This window comes from Gavia stellata, chromosome 4, assembly GCF_030936135.1.
Source record: "Gavia stellata isolate bGavSte3 chromosome 4, bGavSte3.hap2, whole genome shotgun sequence".
In the NCBI taxonomy this organism is placed as follows: domain Eukaryota; kingdom Metazoa; phylum Chordata; class Aves; order Gaviiformes; family Gaviidae; genus Gavia; species Gavia stellata.
The window spans coordinates 61,680,873-61,700,345 of NC_082597.1; the positions used below are offsets into that span (position 1 = coordinate 61,680,873).

The following is a 19,473-nucleotide window of genomic DNA, read 5'->3' on the forward strand; positions in this document are numbered from 1 at the left end:
TATACATATTAACCACAAAAAATATGCCACCATTTAATTATAGGGATTTAGAGGGCATGTTCCAGACACCTAAGTTATGCCTAGAAAAAGTGTTTTATACATCTCTTTCAAAAAATGTATTTTCATCTCTTATCATACTAGTTCTGATTGCGAATTACATCACGCAGCCAGTTATGCTTCTTGTAACTAGCAGTGGGTCTGCCTGATGAAAATACTGGGAAAGCAGTATAAACATCAGTGACAGTATCAGATGATACTTTTATGTTAAGTGTGCTCTCTCTGAATTGTACATTGCCTGTCATTAATCTCAAAAAATTTATTATTATTCCTTCAAAGGTGATTGGGGTAAAAAGACTATTCCATTTTAAATTGAAATGAAAATTGATCAAGAATCACAAAATCACAGAATCATTAAGGTTGGAAAAGACCTTTAAGATCATCAAGTCCAACCATCAGCCCAACACCACCATGCCCACTAAACCATGTCCCGCAGGGCCACATCTACGTGGTTTTTGAACACCTCCAGTGGTAGTGACTCCACCACTTCCCTGGGCAGCCTGTTCCAATGCTTCACCACTCTCACAGTAAATAAATTTTTCCTAATATCCAGCCTAAACCTCCCCTGGAGCAACTTGAGGCCATTTCCTCTTCTCCTGTCGCTAGTCACATGGGAGAAGAGACCAACACCCACCTCTCTGCAACCCCCTTTCAGGTAGTTGTAGAGAGCGATAAGGTCTCCCCTCAGCCTCCTCTTCTGCAGACTGAACAACCCCAGTGCCCTCAGCCGCTCCTCATAAGACTTGTGCTCCAGACCCCTCACCAGCTTCGTCGCCCTTCTCTGGACACGCTCCAGCACCTCAATGTCCTTCTTGTAGTGAGGGGCCCAAAACTGAACACAGGATTCGAGGTGTGACCTCACCAGTGTCAAGTACAGAGCGACTATCACTTCCCTGCTCCTTCTGGCCACACTATTCTGATACAGGCCAGAGAAGAAGGAGCAAGAGAGAAATGTAAGCAACAATGTGTTTTCTTTGCATCCTAGAACATGGCTTGTTTTAATTCTTTTTACCAGGCTTATCAACATAAGCTAAAGCTAGCCCTTATAGGTCAAAGTATTTTTGGACAAGAAGTTTATAACAAGCTGAGAAAAGAGGGCCATAAAGTCGTGGGAGTATTCACAGTGCCTGACAAGAATGGACAAGCTGATCCTTTGGGTAAGTGTAACCTTAATCCTAATGTTAAAATTACAGGCATACATACCAAACTTGCCTTTTCGTGAGAAGGTGATATCTGTATGGGAATGACTTGCATATATTGCCTTTATTACACTGGATTCAGCACAAGAACTATGCTTTAACAAATGCAAGTCCCAGAACTGGTTTAACCTTGTTAGTTAGTCAGTATTTAAAAGTTGTTTCTAACCATAGAGGCCATACATTATGATATTTAAAAAATAAATTAATCTGGGTACCTTATTTGAATGTACATCTTAGAGGTAATCATCCTGAACTAGATCTGTATCTTAAAGCAAATAGCTGCTGAGCCTGTACTCAAGCACAAATGTCTGTCACCTGTCTCACTGTGCTGTCTGGGACACTCAAGGTGTGAAGCCAAGACAGTTTATCCCTGGCTTTCTGCCCTTTCTGACAAGCTTGCATGCAGCAGTGTACCTGCAGAGCCTATTTCTCTTCCACCTGGACTATGGAAAACCCATTGAAAAGGGCAGAGGAGGCTTTGCTCTCCCTTTTTCCATTGCCAAGATGCATAAGGATTTTCTAGACTTCCTAAAGAAAAAGTTGTTGCCTGACAGGTATTCAGAATTGTACTCATACAACAGAACCCAACGTGACAAAGAAGCTACTTTGGAATCGTCTGAAATGTAACTCTTTTTTTTTTTTTCAGTGGTGCAAAAATAGTGAGTTAGTATGATTAGCAAATAGAATATACCTTCATGGATAATCAGAAATTAACAGCACATTCCATGAGCTGTCTTAAGTCTTTTTTTTTTTTTTTTGGTCAGGTCCTGATGTGTTTTTACAGAACTTTTATAAGGGAAGAATCAAACATAGATTTTGCTTACTTGGCCTATGGCACTCCCAAACTAGTATATAGTCCTCAAATTTATTATCTTCTGTAACTCTACCTCATTAAAAGATTTAATCACACTTTGGAGGAAGTAGTGGAGGCAACTATTAGTTTAGAAAAAGACAATTCAGCTATCCAGCTCTGGAAGCATACTATAATACTTGATTACATTATATAAGCTATTGTACAGTTATTACACTAGCAGATATAACTAAGCAAATCTTCCACTGATTTCAATCATCTATTTATTTTAACTAAACCACAGAATTATTTATTGCTCTCTTAATGAAAAAAAAAGGAAATTACTAGATGCTTCATTGCTTTTTACATCCAGATGACTCAAACAGCTTAAGTCTCAAGTGAAATTTGCTAATGTTTCTATATCCTCAGACAGCTACGATTTTTATTTCTAAAAGCAATTGCACTACACACTAATGTCCATGGAATGATATTAAAGTAAGTATTTACTTAAGACCTAAGTTAATAAGCTAAAGATACTTCAGGTCAAACTCAAGATCCAATTTCAGGAGTGAAAAAGAAAGGAAAGTACAAAAATGTGTTTAGAAATATAAATTAAATTAGGTGAATTTTCCATACCTCTTCCTGTTTTCCCTTTTCTTCCTATTACACATATAACTCAACAGATGTAGAGTTTGACTCTACTATACTATGTATAACTGTGATGAGTTATTAAGCAGTTGCACAATAGAATTTATCAAACACCTAAAAATTCTCTCTGCAATTAATGCAGTTGTTTTTTCTCACCTTTGAGCCTAATTTTGGGTGTAGCTGGGTGTCTCTCAGATAAATGGAAGCATATCCAGAAGGCATCAGTAAACAGAATTTTGAAGAAATTACTGAAGGCCTCTAGCATCTGTAATTATTTGCACCACATGGCAAAATGCTGCTGACTTCAGTGAATCTTAGTTGTACATAGTCATACTCACATACAAATTGCTGAAGTGGAAAATTAAGTTCTGCTAAAACAAACCTGTTGCAGGCAAATGTAATGACTGGACAAGAAATGACGTGTCACTGTTAAATAGTCAACAGGAGTAATCATTCTTTTCTGCTTTCACTGCTACTTATTAGCCAAATCATAGGAGTGAACTTAAAGTTGAGAATTACATAAGCTGTAGGAATGAGAATCAAAGACAGAATTAATAAAATATATCCAAGTGCAAAGGTTTTTAAACAACATACAGAACAGCACAAAGGGTACCCTGTAATCATACGCTTAATGATCTGCTTGAGTTGTCATGCTATATCTCTCTGATTTCAAGTTTGAATTTTTAACACAAAACGTGAATTAAAAAATAAAATTGTTCTTGCCCCTCAGCACTGGCAGCGGAGAAGGACGGCACTCCTGTTTTTAAGTTCCCCAAATGGAGAGCTAAAGGCAAGCCTATCCAGGAAGTAGTTGCAGCCTACAAATCAGTTGGAGCAGAGCTAAATGTCCTTCCATTCTGTACGCAGTTCATTCCCATGGATGTTATTGACTGCCCAAAACATGGCTCAATTATTTACCATCCATCCATCCTACCACGCCACCGAGGAGCTTCTGCAATCAACTGGTGAGTTTTGTGCCTCAAAACTACGTGTATGTCACATTAGGATGTTGGTCTGTACCCATTAGTCATGTAAACGCTGGCACAGTTCCATTGACTTGCAACTGCTCTGAAGGAACTTCTCCGAAGCAGCTGAGTATTTGGTTCATGAACTGCACTTCATACCTAAAATTCATTATGATTTCCAATGCAAGTGCAGCTGTTATTCTGGGAAGATTGGTGATGTGATCTGTACATTCATATGTTTTACTCACATAGGCAAATCGACAATCTGGAGTTATGAAAGGCAGGACACTGTCCTCGTAGCTCATCCCCCACAAACACGAGATACCTATCACAACAGGGTTTGATCCAGAGCCTAAGTTTTCATGCAAGGGAAGGGAGAAGAGAGAAGAAAATCCACAAGAGTAAAACCTTATCTTGCTGTACTCCTGAGCAATGCACAAGGCTAGATTCAAAATGTTACTGTGAAAGAACTACGCTGCAATAATGACCACAGTAGACTCATATCTAGCATTCTTGTGACAAGAGAAATGCTGTTATCACAGTGTTTAAATTCAATAAGAAGTTGTCTAAATATGAAGAAACAATTTTAGAAGAATCTTACAGGCAACATGATGACTATCCAGAAACACAATGTTGTAAGTTCAAAGTAAAGGCCTATTTTTGTGTTTTTTTAAAAGAAATCCTTAATAGAAAAATGCTAAGCTGAAGTACTTAAACAGAGGAGTAAAGGAGACTATTAGACACATAAGGAAATCCTTCAGAAAGTGGCAATTGTGTCCAAGTGAGTAAAATAACAAAGAGCATAAACTCTGGCAAATTAGATGTAAAATGAGAGTAAGGCAGTCCAGAAAAGAAATAAAGAACCAGCTTTTAAAGGCATAAAATTGAATAATCAGCATTTTTCAAATGCATTCAAGGTGAAAGGAATATAGGGTGATATAGGTTTTTGATACAAAATAGTGCTTATCAAAGAGAACACCATAGTAGGAAATCTGTATCGGTATTCAGGATGGAGGAGCTTAAGATGTTACTGCCATACAGCCCTTCTTTGTGTAGAGTAAGTCAGAACAAGTCTCTTGACCTGGACTGTAAGTAGAAGAGATTTGAGATAAACTGATGAATTATTAAGAATCTCTTCTCAGGACCAGGGGACTTTCAAGCAAAGGTTCCGCAGGTTTCTTTTCCTTCAGATTGTGTTGGTGCAGGAGGCTGGAAAACAGCAAGAGCAATACCAATTTTAAACGGCTCAGAGGAAAAGCCAGGAAACTGTAGACCAGTCACTCTGATTTCAATCTGTAATAAAGAATACAGTTTCTACAGAAATGGGTAAATGTGATAATGTGAAAGTGAGATTAAGAAAATGGGTGGTCAAATTCAAAGTTAAAAAATACAAGGTAATGTACCTAAGGGGAAAAAACCTAACTATATGTAAGCAGTGATAAAATTTAAGTTAGTTGTTGTTACTCAGAAAAGAGACCATGGAAGGATCTTAAATACTGTCTGCATCTCAGTTAGAGCATGCAGGAGCTAGAAATGCTTCAGAAAAGGCTAAGAAAGATGATCCAAGGTATAGAACAGCTTGCACATGATGGGAGAGAAATCTAGGAGTCTTCAGACTGGAAAAGAGGTCATTGGGAAGGAAATATGCCAGCAGTGTATTAAGCCGTGAAAGACACGGGAAGGTGAATAAGGAACGATTGCTCATTCATAATCAAAAGTTAGGGGGCAGTCAGCAAAGAGACCAGGTAGCAGGATTTGACTGAAAAAGGAGGTACTTTTACTCCATCCAGTTCATTATTAAACTGTGGAACTGCACATCTAGAGAGCTCTGGAAGGATGTTTTCATGGAGGAAAAGTTCATCAACATCTATTCCACAGGAAGACGTAGATACAAACTCCCTTTCAGGAAGTTTCTGAGGTGAAGGTTTCCGGAAACAGGAATGTATCCCAATGGTGTATAACAAGTCTTGCCCTATTTTGCATATTCCTTCTGTAAGCACCTGCTCCTGCCCTTCTCAGGTAAAGGCTGTTGTCCTAAGACCTTTAAACTAAGCTAGGATTTGGCCTTGGCTGACCATTCTCATGTTTCACCCGTGCACCCCTTGCTCTCATCACAACTTCTTTCATCTGTTGTGACTACAGCCCTGGTGCTGATCAGACCCTTTCCCCCCACAGTATGACCGAGGGAGCCTGTGGGAATTAGGCATGGCTAAAGGGACACTAGGCACAGACAAGGGCCCTGGGCCTCTGAGGGTTCCTCACTCCACCCTTTACAGTCTCTTCCAGCTGCTGCCGCTTTGTTATCAGCAGCTGTCTGCAGAGGGAGCTGGTTGGCAGAGGAGGGGGCAGACAGTAGTTCTCATTCGGTCACCTATTCAGCATCAGGGACATTTGCTCATGGTACCTTCTTCTCCTCCAGCTGTGCGGAGGACAGGCACTTCTCACCAGGGTGCTCTTTTGGCTTTTGCACATAATATAAAACTGAAGAGATGCTGCTTAAATGCATGAAAAATCTGATATGGGCTAGCTAAACTTGTGTAAGCTTTCACTTTTGTGAACCTGCGAACCTCCCCAGTTGTCTTTGGAGTTTGTCCCTCATTCTGCACAAATGTGTGCTTTACTCTTTTTAATAATGTAGTTTTCAGTGCTTATAATTAATAGTGATTTTTCATGTGTATAAGCCAGATCTCAGATGATCCTGTGACAACATGGACTGCCAAGGGAATACTTACATAAGATATGTCTTACAGAAAATGGTGTTGGTGTTTGCATGCAGACAAGTGGTTAAAAGTGTGTAGGAAAAGTATATCTCTCAATTTCTGGCTGCTCCTTTAAAAACACTTCTGTTTGATTATATGTCATTGTGAGGCACACGCAGCTCCAAAGGAGAACTGGAAAATCGAAGTGGCTGAAGTTCCCTTCAGATTCAGATCCTGAACTGATGTAAATCAGCGTAGGTCTATTGTAAGCAGTGCTGTGTTCATTCACAGCAGCTGAGAATCTGGCTGGATATAAATTCCCTTAATAACTTTTCTTTAAACGGTTGCATATCCATCATTTTCCACTCTGAGTTTAGCTCTTTTGCAGCTGTGGGACAACTGTACTTCCCTTGGTGACCTACAGATAAGTTGTGAGGCTTAGCTAATTACAGTAAACTATGAATTATTCAGATAATATGCTGTCTAGATGCTTCCATCTTTCAAATTATGTCATAACTATTGCACACCTTTTGCTCTGTGTGTCTTACCACTAATAATACTTTAAAAATAATTGTCACAGTGAACTGTTTGATAGACACCCTGGATTCAGTTGCAGCTTTTCTTATGTCACTTTGTGGAAACCACACATCAACAGTATCAAAACTGGGTTTCTGACTGTGAAATGAACAATGCAACTAGTATTAAAGATGGTTAGGGTTTTCTTTTCTATCTACCTAAGTGAATGTGTAACAGATGGGTTGATATCCCTGACTACTTTCATACTGTCTGTATTTACTCTAAGGTTTTTTTTATGTCCAGGACTTTAATTCAAGGAGATAAGAAAGCAGGATTTACTATTTTTTGGGCTGATGATGGTTTGGACACTGGACCAATACTTCTGCAGCGAGAATGTGATGTTGGCCAAAACGATACTGTGGATGACCTGTATAACCGGTTTCTCTTCCCAGAAGGAATAAAGGCTATGGTATGTTCAGCTGTACTAAATATCAACATTTTAAGAGGAAAAGAAAAGCATCTGCTGGAGTTTGAAAGTAATGGAATTATAGACAAGATGCATACATTTGGAAAGACAGAGCTTGTTGTGTTCAGCCGAATCTTAGACTTCAGTGGAGCTATGCTGCTTCACAACAGCTGAGGAGGTGGCCTCAGAATATTTGTTGCTGGCAGCAGGCAGAGCATATCCTGTTTCTAAAGAAGGCAAGAGGTTGGATTTATTTGGAATGTAGCTCTTTCCACAGTTTTCTTGAATGTTTTTACAAGGTGAAGTATTTACAGGCTCAGGGGGAACAGAAAGTTAGGGGTGAGGTTGAGAAAAAAAAGGGACGGTCTTTTAAATTCAGAGCCCTGGTGGATTAGCTTTGGATTTTGTATGCTTGTCCCTTTTTGTTTTTTTTAAAATGAAGAAAAGAAAATTCATTAAAAATACTCAGCATGGATCATTAGAGAAATTTTTTCTGTCTCCATTTAAATGCAAAGAAATAACTTTTTGCAGAAAGAAAAAGGAAAGAGTTGAATGCAGTCATACAGAGCCACATTCTGGTCCTGCAGATTTTAGGCAGCTGCTATATGTTTGGTGACTAGGTACTCCTATCAAATTTCTGAGTCTATTTCTTTTGTCAAAGAAGTTTAAGCATGTATGTATGTTAATCAGTGCACCATCAGTCCCACAGATTTTGGAAATCCTAGGTTTTAAAAATAAACCAGTTCCTCTTGTGGCAGAAAGTCTTTTGCTGTCATTCACAAGTACAACTGAGGAAAAAAGGTGAACCAAGCTAACATTAAGCCTTTTACTTTTTCACTTAGGTGGAAGCTGTACATCTAATTGCTGATGGTAAGGCCCCTCGTATACCTCAGCCTAAAGAAGGGGCAACGTACGAAGGGATCCAGAAAAAGGAAAATGCAGAGGTAGTGTTAAATAACTCTGTGTTTTGTGCATATCACTAGAAAAGTTGTTATTAACTCAGATTACAGTAGTAGTGATATCCAGTTAACATGAATTTTAACTCAGTTGTTTCCCCGCCTCTTATTCCTGGGATAACTCCACAGATGAGTGTAACGGAGCCCCAGGTTAAGTTCCTATTCCCTTTCAGCAGTTACATCTATTTCGAAACTTGATGTCCTACCCGAGATCATCTACACACAGCTAGATGACAGCTGCACCTTCAGTGGATTCTTAATATATTACCAATACTTTTAAATACAGCATTGAATGGAGATAGCTCTCTTTGTTTACCAACAGTCCATACTAAATTCTCTACCAGAAATAGATTTGATGTTAGGAAAAGCAAGTATTGGCACCTTTCCCATTGGCACCAGGAAAAAAAAAATAGGTCACGTAAACAAACAACAGAGAAAAAAATTATCTAAACACCCATATAAAAATTATATTATATAAGCATCCCCACTGCATTAGCTGGATCTTCTTTGTGGTTGGGAAGGCCACCATAAAATGACAGTGAATGCTGCCTGTAATACCTTCTTTTCTATACCAGTCCAAAAGTTTAAAAAGAGAAAGTAAAAATTATTCCAACAATTTCAGTCACTTGTCCATGGTGAATGTAGTCCTTTCCACCTAAAATATTGTAGGTGGTGCTTTTTATCATATTTCAATTCCTGACTTACCTTAGAAACAAATAGCTTTGCATAAGGACATTTTTATTCATTCCTTTAATATAATATATAAGGAGCTTCCTTGGAGTGAACTAGCTTAATCTCCTTGCTATAAAACTATTCTCATTGGCTTATAACTTGCTTCTAAATATTCTTTGTGCTTAAACTAAGAAGGATGCTGGGTACCTGAGTTTTGTTATTTAATAGCTATTCTGATACTTTCTTTAATTAATTTTGTACATTTACTCGCAATACTGAAAAGATAAAGGAATACATTTTCACTGGTGTTACATATTAAATATACATGACATTCTTAACAAAACATTAGGAGGGCCATGAAGATAACCAGAGAGGTGGAGCACCTCTCCTATGAGGACAGGCTGAGAGAGTTGGGGTTGTTCAGCCTGGAGAAGAGGAGGTTCCAGGAAGACCTTATAGCAGCCTTTCAATACCTGAATGGGGCCTACAAGAAAGCTGGAGAGGGACTTTTTACAAGGGCATGTAGTGATAGGACAAGGGGTAATGGCTTTAAGCTGAAAGAGGGTAGACTTAGATTAGATATAAGGAAGAAATTCTTCACCATGAGGGTGGTGAGGCACTGGAACAGTTTGCCCAGAGAAGTTCTGGATGCCCCAACCCTGGAAGTGTTCAAGGCCAGGTTGGACCGGGCTTTGAGCAACCTGGTCTAGTGGAAGGTGTCCCTGCCCATGGCAGGGGGTTTGGAACTAGATGATCTTTAAGGTCCCTTCCAACTTAAACTACTCTATGATTCTATGATTATTTCCTTTTTCCTCAAAGTCTTGCAGGAATTGCAAGTTGTTGTAGGGATTCCATTTATGAAACAATTTATAAAGGGTTAGTAAATGATTAGAAGTATTTTAATAAAATCTTGTAGATTTATTAAAGAACTTAGGATCCAAGCAATAAATAGATAATTTTCAGCAGAAGGTGATACCCCAGGCATGCACTTAATTATATTTATACCATGCTTATTAAATTTGTTAATCATAATATTAATTATTTATGAATGAATACCTAGTAGCAACAGCTATATTTTCATTATATTAGTGTGAGAAGGAGAAACTATGAAAAGATACGGGCTGTACAGAACACAGAAGTGCTAAGAGCATCCCATTTGATAGGTCTTTGATGATTAGCCACCTGGAGATCACTGATCTTCCTCTATTAGACCAGACCCTTTCGGTGTTCTTAAATACATGAACAATCAAAAGAGAAGGAGGGACAATTTGTAGTTCTTATACAGGAAAACATTACTAACTTGATTTATAACCAAACAGAGAAGAATTAGCTGGCATGTCTTGATTTCCTAGATCTCCTGGGACCAACCTGCAGCAGCTTTGCACAATTGGATTCGAGGGCACGATAAAGTGCCTGGAGCATGGGCAACAATAGATGGCCAGGTATGGTCTGAAAACCAGAATAATATTCTTCTTTTCTATACCCTCTTTTTGACCTTTTTTTGTTATAAAATTAAAGGTATCTGCATACAGGTGAATACAAATGAGAGTTACTTCGGAGTAGCTCTTATTTGATGACTATATGTTTTGTATATGTCTAGAACGGGCACCTAAACAAATGTACAGAACACAGAAGTTAAGATTTTTTTTAATGATAGACCCATTTAATTCAAAGAAAAATAAGAGCAATATCTGAAAAAAAAAATGGGCATGGTACAAAGCAATAAGTAAGAAAGGTAGAACCAGATTGTGCCAGTCGTTTTGGGAAGTAGGCATGCATTACAGTATAATGCAACCCATACTGTACTGTGGGCAACATCACAGTATTAACAGCAAAACGAAACCACTGTGAGATACTGAAATAACAAAGGAGGTTTTTTTAAAGAGATTTGGGCCAACATTATTTGCAGAAATAAGTGTATCTCATTTTATCCAAAACCAACTACTTCCTTTCAATGATTAAAAGTAATGTACATTTGATCCACACCGTACTTGCATAAAATATTTTAAAAATCACATTATCTTTCCTGGCTGTGATGTCCAGATTTTGTTACTTAACTATTAGCCATCTGCTGGTAGGCTGCTCCAAAAAGCCTGGTTCTGCCCTAATGTCCAGGAACTGTTGCTGATTTGAGAGCCCAGAAAGAACAGAAGAGCCCAAGAGAGAGGCAGTGTTCAGCATTGCCAGCCTGGGAGCAGAGCAGGACTCCACCAGTCACAGTCAGGCTTCTGCCAGTTTCTCACTCCGGGCATGCACTGACAAAAGCTGCTTCCCTTTCTGCACTGGTTCTGGCACACACATTGTTACAGCTAAGCAGCTTTGCTGGTTTAGGCAGCTTGCAACGTTTTACATGTCCTGGGTTTTAAAGATACAGAAATAATGTAACATGTTTTCCATGTGTAGATACTTATATTTTATTTATATTACATTAAAGTTTCAAAACAGTATAATTTCATTATTTGGATTTTAAAGCATGTTTAGAATCTGTGCACTTTTAATTCTGTTTATTTTCAGGTGGTTACTTTTTATGGGTCATCATTACTTGATGCTTCAGTGCCTGCTGGACAAAAGCTGGCAATAAAAGGTGCTTCAAGACCTGGACTTGTAACCAAGAATGGTCTAGTCATTTTTGGTAATGATGGGAAGATGGTAAGTGCTCACCCTGACAAACATGAGCATGGATGGAATAACTTCAGCTTGAAGTGCAAGTAGTGTGGGATTGTCAAGCTATACAAATCCAGATGCCATTGACAGCTAATTTGCTTGGAGTTTATCAATCCTCTACCACCCTATAGAGAAGACATTCATGTTTTGCTTCACACTCAGTCCATATTCATTTCCAATATGGATTAAAATGTGAAGGAGTGGCCTGTGTTAAATTACCTGCATCATAGCAGCTTTCCTGCAAGCCATTTATATGACTATTTCAATAACCATATTAATGCCTAAAAACTCTTCATACAAGGATGTATTGCCTCCCAGATAATTTAAAATCATATCCTCTCCTTTTTCAGGTACTAGTGAGAAATCTGCAGTTTGAGGATGGAAAAATGATCCCTGCATCTAAATACTTTTCTGCTGATGAAACAACTGCTCTGGAACTTACAGAGGAGGAGAAAAAGATGGCAGAAGATATTAAGGTAATTCAATAAACTGCTTTAATAGGATATTACTTCAGACAAAAGCATTACATATTTCTCATTATAGACAAGGCATATCTTTTATTTAGCTGTGCAAACTGGTTTTTGATAAAATGTACTGAAAGAGTATGAGGTTGATTCTTTAGTTACTGACATTAATACAGGTGGAATTGGGAATTCACTAGAGTACTTATACATAACTCTAGAAAGTTTTCTTTCAGATACAAGTGATGCAAAGACAGTGATTGCAGGGTCAGTTATGGTAAATATTTATGAATGGTGAAGGTGGGAGGAAGGAAAAACAAATGGACCTTCGCCTCACAACAGTGAGGTTTTCAACACTGACACGCTTGGACAGTTCTGAGATCCTTTCTTCACTGTGGTGTTACTCACTAGGATGTGCTCACAGTGGTCCCAGTGGACAAGCTCCAGGGAGTCTTAGAAGAGCATTCTGAAAGAGAAAAGCATCAGTTTTCTCCCCGTACCTGTGTGTGCTGTCTCTCTTCTGCCACAACCACACACAAGGAGCTAGGGGGCAGAGGGATGCAGCAATGGGAGCAGAAAGCTCCCATAGCCAGAGAGGCACTTTGCTGACCTCTCATGTAATCCATCCCTCTGTAGTGAGTGTCAGGGCCTTAGCTGAAAGCCACATTTGTCATTAAAGTTTTGTGCCAGAGCAACTGAATCACAGATATCTTCCCTTCTGCTAACTGTGCTACAGGGTCAATAACTTTTGGCATAGGTAAGGCAGCTTGATGCACTAATATTTTAAACTGCTGTTTCAGGATTACCTTGAACCTGCTTGCCAGCAACCTAAGTGCTGCCTGGAGCTATTGACTGATTGAGACAATAGCAAAAAGAAATATAAACTCTTCAGTTTGTGACACTACCTGCTAACTCTGAAACCTAATTGTAATTAATTGAAATATCACGTTACCAATTATTTCACTATTTATGTTAGTGGGAATCTCCATCTCATGCATGCATCTTAAACCACTTCTCAGCTCTGCCCAGGTGTCAGAAATGCCATCAATCCAGTCACAAAGTGTTCCAGGCTGTCCTTGCCTTTGCTGACTTCCCATAATGCATTGGGAAGTTATGTTTGGAGAATAAAGACCTTAAAAAAATGGGCCTGAAAATTATCAGCATTGTACCATTCAGGTTGCTTGCCTGATTAGGTGAAATTATCATGTACAAAATAATACTTTTGATAAGGTAATTATGCTGAAGATTTCATTGGCTAACATCAGGTCTCTAGAAAGTCCTAGACCCTCTTAAAATAATTTTCTTGTTTAGAATCCTTTGAAATAATACATGCTTTAGGCACAGATACCATAGAAAATACTGTTTGATAAATACTTCTTGCAGTTAGAGGATTATTCATTATTGCCTCCATAATTTTTGTGTATTATTAGGCTATTTGGAAGGGAATTTTGAGCAATGTAGCTGTAATTGAGGATTCCACAGACTTCTTCAAATCTGGAGCATCCTCTATGCATGTTGTCAGGTAAAAATTATTTAAAATAACAAAATTTTTAATCAAAAGTTAATGGAAACAAAGTTGTTGTAGTGCTTTGAAATGAGGGCTGATCAAGTAGTGTTAAAAAAAAAAATATTTTCCCCCTATATTTTCCAATACTCTAACTATTCCCTTTTCTACCTTTGAAAATGTGGGAGGGTTCTGCTCCCAAAATTAGGAGATACTGATGTAATCCTGCTCTTTCTATTTAAGCAAAATTCCCCTTAACTTCAGGAACATCAGCCACATGGGAGAGCATGGTGATGGTCAAACCTGTCTGCATGCAGTGACAGATATCTCAAGAGCAGGGGGCTGACTGGGAAGCTGAGCAAAGAACTCACCAGAGGGAAAGAGGAGTCTTTCACAGAGAGAATTGAGCCCATGCTTACAAGTATGCTGAGTTCATCCTGTGTTGGGTCACCTCAGTTACCTTCTTTTTGCAACTCAGATATCCCAGGCCATAATATAAGACTAGCATTTCAGGTGTTTTTTTTTTTTTAACAAACTGACTATTGTTCTTATTACTTACCAGTCTCATAGAGCCCTGAATGTCCTCCATGTATTGGTTAGAGTAGTCCCATATACTGTTTTATCAATCAATATATGCTATTTGTCATTTATTTCCAAAAGTTTACCTAAAAGCATTCCAGAACTGACATTTTCTTTTCCATAACACTCCCAATTAAACCAACAGATTTCAGTAAAAGGCACAACTTCTGTGTCACCGTTGTCAGAGAAACAGACACAGATATTCATATGCATACAAACTGGTGGCCAGTTTTGACCCCTTTTGACCTTCTAAAGATTTAGTTATCTGAATAATTCTTTCATTTCTAATTATTCTTTCTAATTATTCAAAATCTTCAGAATGCTAGAAGAGATCAAACAGAAATATAGTGGACTTCAACTACAGAATGAAGATGTGTATATGGCCACTAAGTTTGCAGACTTTATTCAAATGGCTGTCAGAAAATACAGAGGAGAAGACAAGGAAGAGGAGTTAGTCATTGAATACGTAAGACCTTTTATTTTGTCTTTATTGCTTATTCTTTCTTGGTTTTTGGGGAGGGGGGTAGACAATGCATTTTATTAGACTTCTTGATGCAGTAGGAAAAACAAACAAATATTTGATCATACAAACTCATCTTTGACTTATTTTTTGCAGATTTTATATATTTGCATTTTGGAATGGAAGTATATATGTAATGTCACTTACAGTGTACAAGAAACCAGGAGATCAAGAACGCACAGTAGAGTAGATCACACATGGGCAGATATTCCTACCTCCCTTGCACTCTTCTGCCAGTATGCTTCAGTCAGAATGGTTCTAGACCTTTTGCTTTCCTGAGGCAAACAGTGCTAGATTTTTGTCCTAAGAGTCTGTTCAAAAGCTTCGTGTGAAAGGAGGACTGAGTGATTTTTAAGTCATTAAGCAAGTCAGAATTTCTTGAATTTGGGAATTATGCATTTCATTGAAGTCCACTAGGACCAGCCTTAACCAGGGTTTGGTATTGGTTTGAACATAGAGATCCAATGATAAAAAATACAGAAACCTGCTTAACTATCTTAGAGTATGATCATTGGTATTCAGGGAGAATATGATTTCCATTTCATTTTACTCTTTTGTCCCCTTCTAACAGCCATATATAAATTGTAAAATGTGGCTGGATGTTGGCTGTAGATACCAAAAGCTTGTTAAGCTACATTAAAATTTTAGTTGTTAAAAGTTTAAATTAGTTTGTTGTTTATTTCACTCTTAGGTTTCAAAAAATGTGAACAACATGACTGTGAATATGCCATACCAGTGTTTCATAAATGGGCAATTTATAAATGCTGATGATGGAAAAACATATGACACTATAAATCCAGCAGATGGATCCGTGAGTAATTTCTAAATAATATCAATACCAGTTTATTTCAATTTCTTTGCCTATTAAAAAAATCTAAACCACTAACTGAATATTGTCAATTTCAAAACTATACAGGACACATTAAACAACCCCTAGAAATAATTTGAAATTTCAATTTACTTCTCAGTCTGTATATTTTACAGTTTTTGCATTTCAGTCAAGCTGCACAGTAAAAATAACCAACTTCCACTTCAACTGTTATGTCAATTTCCATATCCAGCTGTATGTTTTACCTTGATTTCATTCTTGTTTAGCTTTGCAAACAAAAATTGCTACAGTTTAGTTGCTAAAGAAGTATTTATTTTAGGATATTGTATATATTTCCTGTCAGTCATCAACTTCAGTTTTTATTTTACTTTTTTTACAAATCTGATGTCTTAGGGCAAGTGTAACTTTGAAATGTCCCTTTAAATTCCCAGTAAGAAAAATTACTCTTCAATAGCAAAATATATGCAGTTACACTTCGGTCCTGAACTACTGAATCTTGGTTGAGCAACTCATAACTATGAATTATAAATGAGAGTAGTGATTCTGATGTCCATGTAATTGCCATTTAATTCTGGAGTAAATAAATTCTGCTGCAATTAATACCACAAAAAAACACATCAGAAGTCAGACTCGGGTACTTTTCTTGAAACTCGTTATGGAATTGAATAAAAGTCATAACAATTCTGTGTTAGAATTTACAATGTGTGTATTTATAGAACACAACCAGCATAAAATACTATGTGTATATGTTGCCTTATAGTAACAGAAGCTCCATTCATAAGAAATGGAGCATGCAGAAGTCATTTTAGCATGTTTGGATATTAGATCATAATATCACATATAACAACTTCCAACTTTTGTAATATCACATTGATTTTACATCTGTAAAGAGAGAGTGAAATCAAGTAGGATGATGCATCTTGATGTGAAGAAGATAGATCTAGGAATCAGAGTCCCTGCAGCGTCCTCCAAATTCTGCCACCTCAATTGTTTCTGAACTTTTTGCAGCTTGACTCACCCATGCCAGCTGCTGGGGTTGAGGATATTAAGTATTTGCTTATATCCAGTCAAGAAGTTTAGGAGGAAGGTGTAACACTCGGCATCCCAGCATTTTACTTTGAGCTAACACAATGCTACCTTTGGACAGATAATAGCCAGTGTATCGTCTGCTTCACTGGCTGATGTTGACAAGGCAGTGGCAGCCGCAAAGGAGGCATTTGAAAATGGTGAATGGGGAAGAATGAATGCAAGGGAAAGAGGGCGACTCATGTACAGGTATGTGAAAGGCAGCTTGTGTTTGTTTTATTTTCTTAAATCCTATTGTTTTGTTCCTCTGAAGAATTGTTGCATACATTTTCTGAATATGATGGATATTTATAATTCCACTGTCAGAGGAACCAGACTAGCCATCTTTTTATCCTCTTATTTACTTCAGTGTACCAGCCTCAGGTTTTAGCTGGCTAACCTTTCTTGTGGCAGAGAAAAATCTTGTGATCTCTCACTGCTACCATTTTTTAAAAATTATTTATGAATGGAAACAATGAATTTGAGGAAAACATCTTTTAAATACTTGATGGCTTCATTTAATCTATATGCTTTTTGTTGCAAGGATTGAAAATTCCTTTGTAAAGTCCAAATCCTTCTGTATAAATGAGGCTAAGTTTTACAGGCAGAGTCTACCTAGGTTAGGTAGGCAGAAACTTTTGACCTTGCTAAACTTGCCTGCATCTGCGCTCCATACAGTAAACACAGAGCCACATTGCTACTAATTTTGAAATACACTGTAACTGATGCTAGATTTTCCAGGATCATATCCCAGCATACTTCTCACCTCGCTAAAGACCCACTCTAGAGTATGTGATATGATCTGTTGTGGAAGAATTGTCCGGTGTCGAAACACTCTAAGCTGAATCCCACATTTATCTGAGACACTTCCAGCTCAATATTTCTTATTTGTCTCTGTTTCATTGTGTCAACCCTAGATAATGCCTGGTTCTTTTTTTGGCTGTGTTATTATTGTTTCAGAAGATAAATGGAGGTTATGCTGAGTGAATGGTATTTTAGTTGTGGTTTCTGATCCTTGAAAGGCAAGAGGCGTGATGATGACATATTGTGAGGGCAGTATTGGAGGCAGCTACTAAGAGCACAATTACTATGGATTCTCCACATGCAGCATGATGCTTCTGGTGCCTTACAGAAAGCACAGGGAGAAAACTGTCTTGCAGACTTGGGATGACTAGAAGCTCCAGAGCTTCCCTATAAAGAAAGCCTCTTTTGTGAAGGTACATGAATAGTTTTTGCTGCTTTTTCTTCTCCAGGATATAAAAATGAGTAAGTAGAGTAGAGACGAGTAAAGAAGCAGATTGCTACTCTTGATTGCCACAGGTCCACATTTAGCTAAAGTGATGATGGAAAATCAATCATCAGCACAGAGGAGGAGATGTACTAGGCAAATTCTGTTCCTCCTCAGTAAGTGGAAAGCTTAGTTACTGTGCTTGACATAGCAACTGGCTTTAAAGAAGTTAGGATCTTGCACAGAGCTGAAAATTCCTGCCCCAAGGAACTCATGAAGGAGTAGGTCCTGTGTATCAAACACCTTTCTTCTGCAGGGTGTAGTCTGCAGGCTCATCAGCATTACTGTTGGATGTCCTGGCCAAGTCAGTTGTGCTGAGGAGACTGCATATTTATCTGTAGGGAAGAGAAGGAATTTTTTTCAAAAAAGATAATCTTCAACCCTGTGCCCATAACCACTGCAATATAAAGCCTTTATTGTGCTGTGCCAGGAGGCTAGCCCTGGACACCAGAATAGACAGCGGAAGAAGGATCAGTTACACGGTGAGCAGCTGCAGGATGGTAGCAGGCTATGCATTTGGCTGGAAAGACAGTCTGGCAGTTGGTTGGGTGCAGGGGTGGGTCACTGCCCTTCCTTTCTTTGTTGCACACTGCTCTCTGCATAACTTCTGTGAGGGTTTGGAAACTGAAGATCCAGCTGATTAAGGTTGGAATATGAAGCTGAGGTTTGGAATATGCAACTAGAAGATGATCCTGTCCTCATAGGGCTGGGCTTAGCCTAGCAAGACAGTAAGGAGTAGGGAATCCATTGGATGTCTGTGCTCTGGCAGCTAAGAAAGAGGAGCACGGGGAAATGTAATGCTGCATTTGGGAAACATGGGTCTGTGTCCATTGTAGTGTATGCAGCAGATCATTTGTTATCACATTAATATAGCTGTAATTTTTACTTTGTTGAATGCCTTGGATGTAAATTCCCCTCCCCTCTTTTACCATATCCATATGGACCAAGTAGATGTAATTAGAAATAAAAAAGTATTTAAAAATACTACATGTTTTACAAGACATTGCAGGCATCTCAGCAAAAAAGAATGAAAGCAAACCTGAAAATTCTGCTTCTCATAAGGTATGTGACCAGGCCTTTGAAAAAGGCCTGCAGGTCTGTAAAAAAGTTGAGTAATCATCACAAATGAAAATGGGCAAGTCAGAACTCATATAAAATTAAATACGGTGACTCACTTAAATTTTTCAGAAGTGTGCACAGGTGCAAAGCATGTACAAACTTGGGTTTAATTTGTATTAGGAACCTAGAGTGCTTGAGAGCCCAAGTTTGCTCTGCCCTGAAGAGAAACGTTTAAGGTCTTAGAACTACCGCTCTGTGTTTTACACTTGAAAGATTTGCAACCGTAACTATGTTAGGCATATGGAAAATGTAACTCCCCTACACTGCATAAATTATTCCTGGATTAAACTCTTCTCTGCTTAGGCTACTGGCTCTCTAGGATAGCTGTCCCAGAGTGTTTGTGTTGCAAACCATCTCCAGTATGAATGAAGTCTCTCTCTGGTCCACCTTAATTCAAACAAGGCCCCTTTTTCTCTGGTCTCTGTTCAAACTAGAGTTTTTTGAGTGCTGAACCAGAGGGAAGGTTTGTACCATTA

At 38.3% G+C, this 19,473-nt stretch overlaps 1 protein-coding gene across 1 annotated transcript in view; it reads left to right on the forward strand.

Annotated features, from left to right (window-relative positions):
- Positions 1 to 19,473, forward strand: part of ALDH1L2 (aldehyde dehydrogenase 1 family member L2) — a 36,133-nt gene that overhangs the window by 5,553 nt on the left and 11,107 nt on the right. Inside the window, exons 2-12 of the mRNA XM_059816035.1 lie at positions 1,073 to 1,214; positions 3,425 to 3,659; positions 7,178 to 7,343; positions 8,183 to 8,284; positions 10,321 to 10,410; positions 11,483 to 11,617; positions 11,983 to 12,108; positions 13,524 to 13,615; positions 14,495 to 14,642; positions 15,388 to 15,507; positions 16,673 to 16,800. Coding sequence (XP_059672018.1) covers positions 1,073 to 1,214; positions 3,425 to 3,659; positions 7,178 to 7,343; positions 8,183 to 8,284; positions 10,321 to 10,410; positions 11,483 to 11,617; positions 11,983 to 12,108; positions 13,524 to 13,615; positions 14,495 to 14,642; positions 15,388 to 15,507; positions 16,673 to 16,800 — 1,484 coding nt within the window. The remainder of the gene's footprint in view (positions 1 to 1,072; positions 1,215 to 3,424; positions 3,660 to 7,177; positions 7,344 to 8,182; positions 8,285 to 10,320; positions 10,411 to 11,482; positions 11,618 to 11,982; positions 12,109 to 13,523; positions 13,616 to 14,494; positions 14,643 to 15,387; positions 15,508 to 16,672; positions 16,801 to 19,473) is intronic.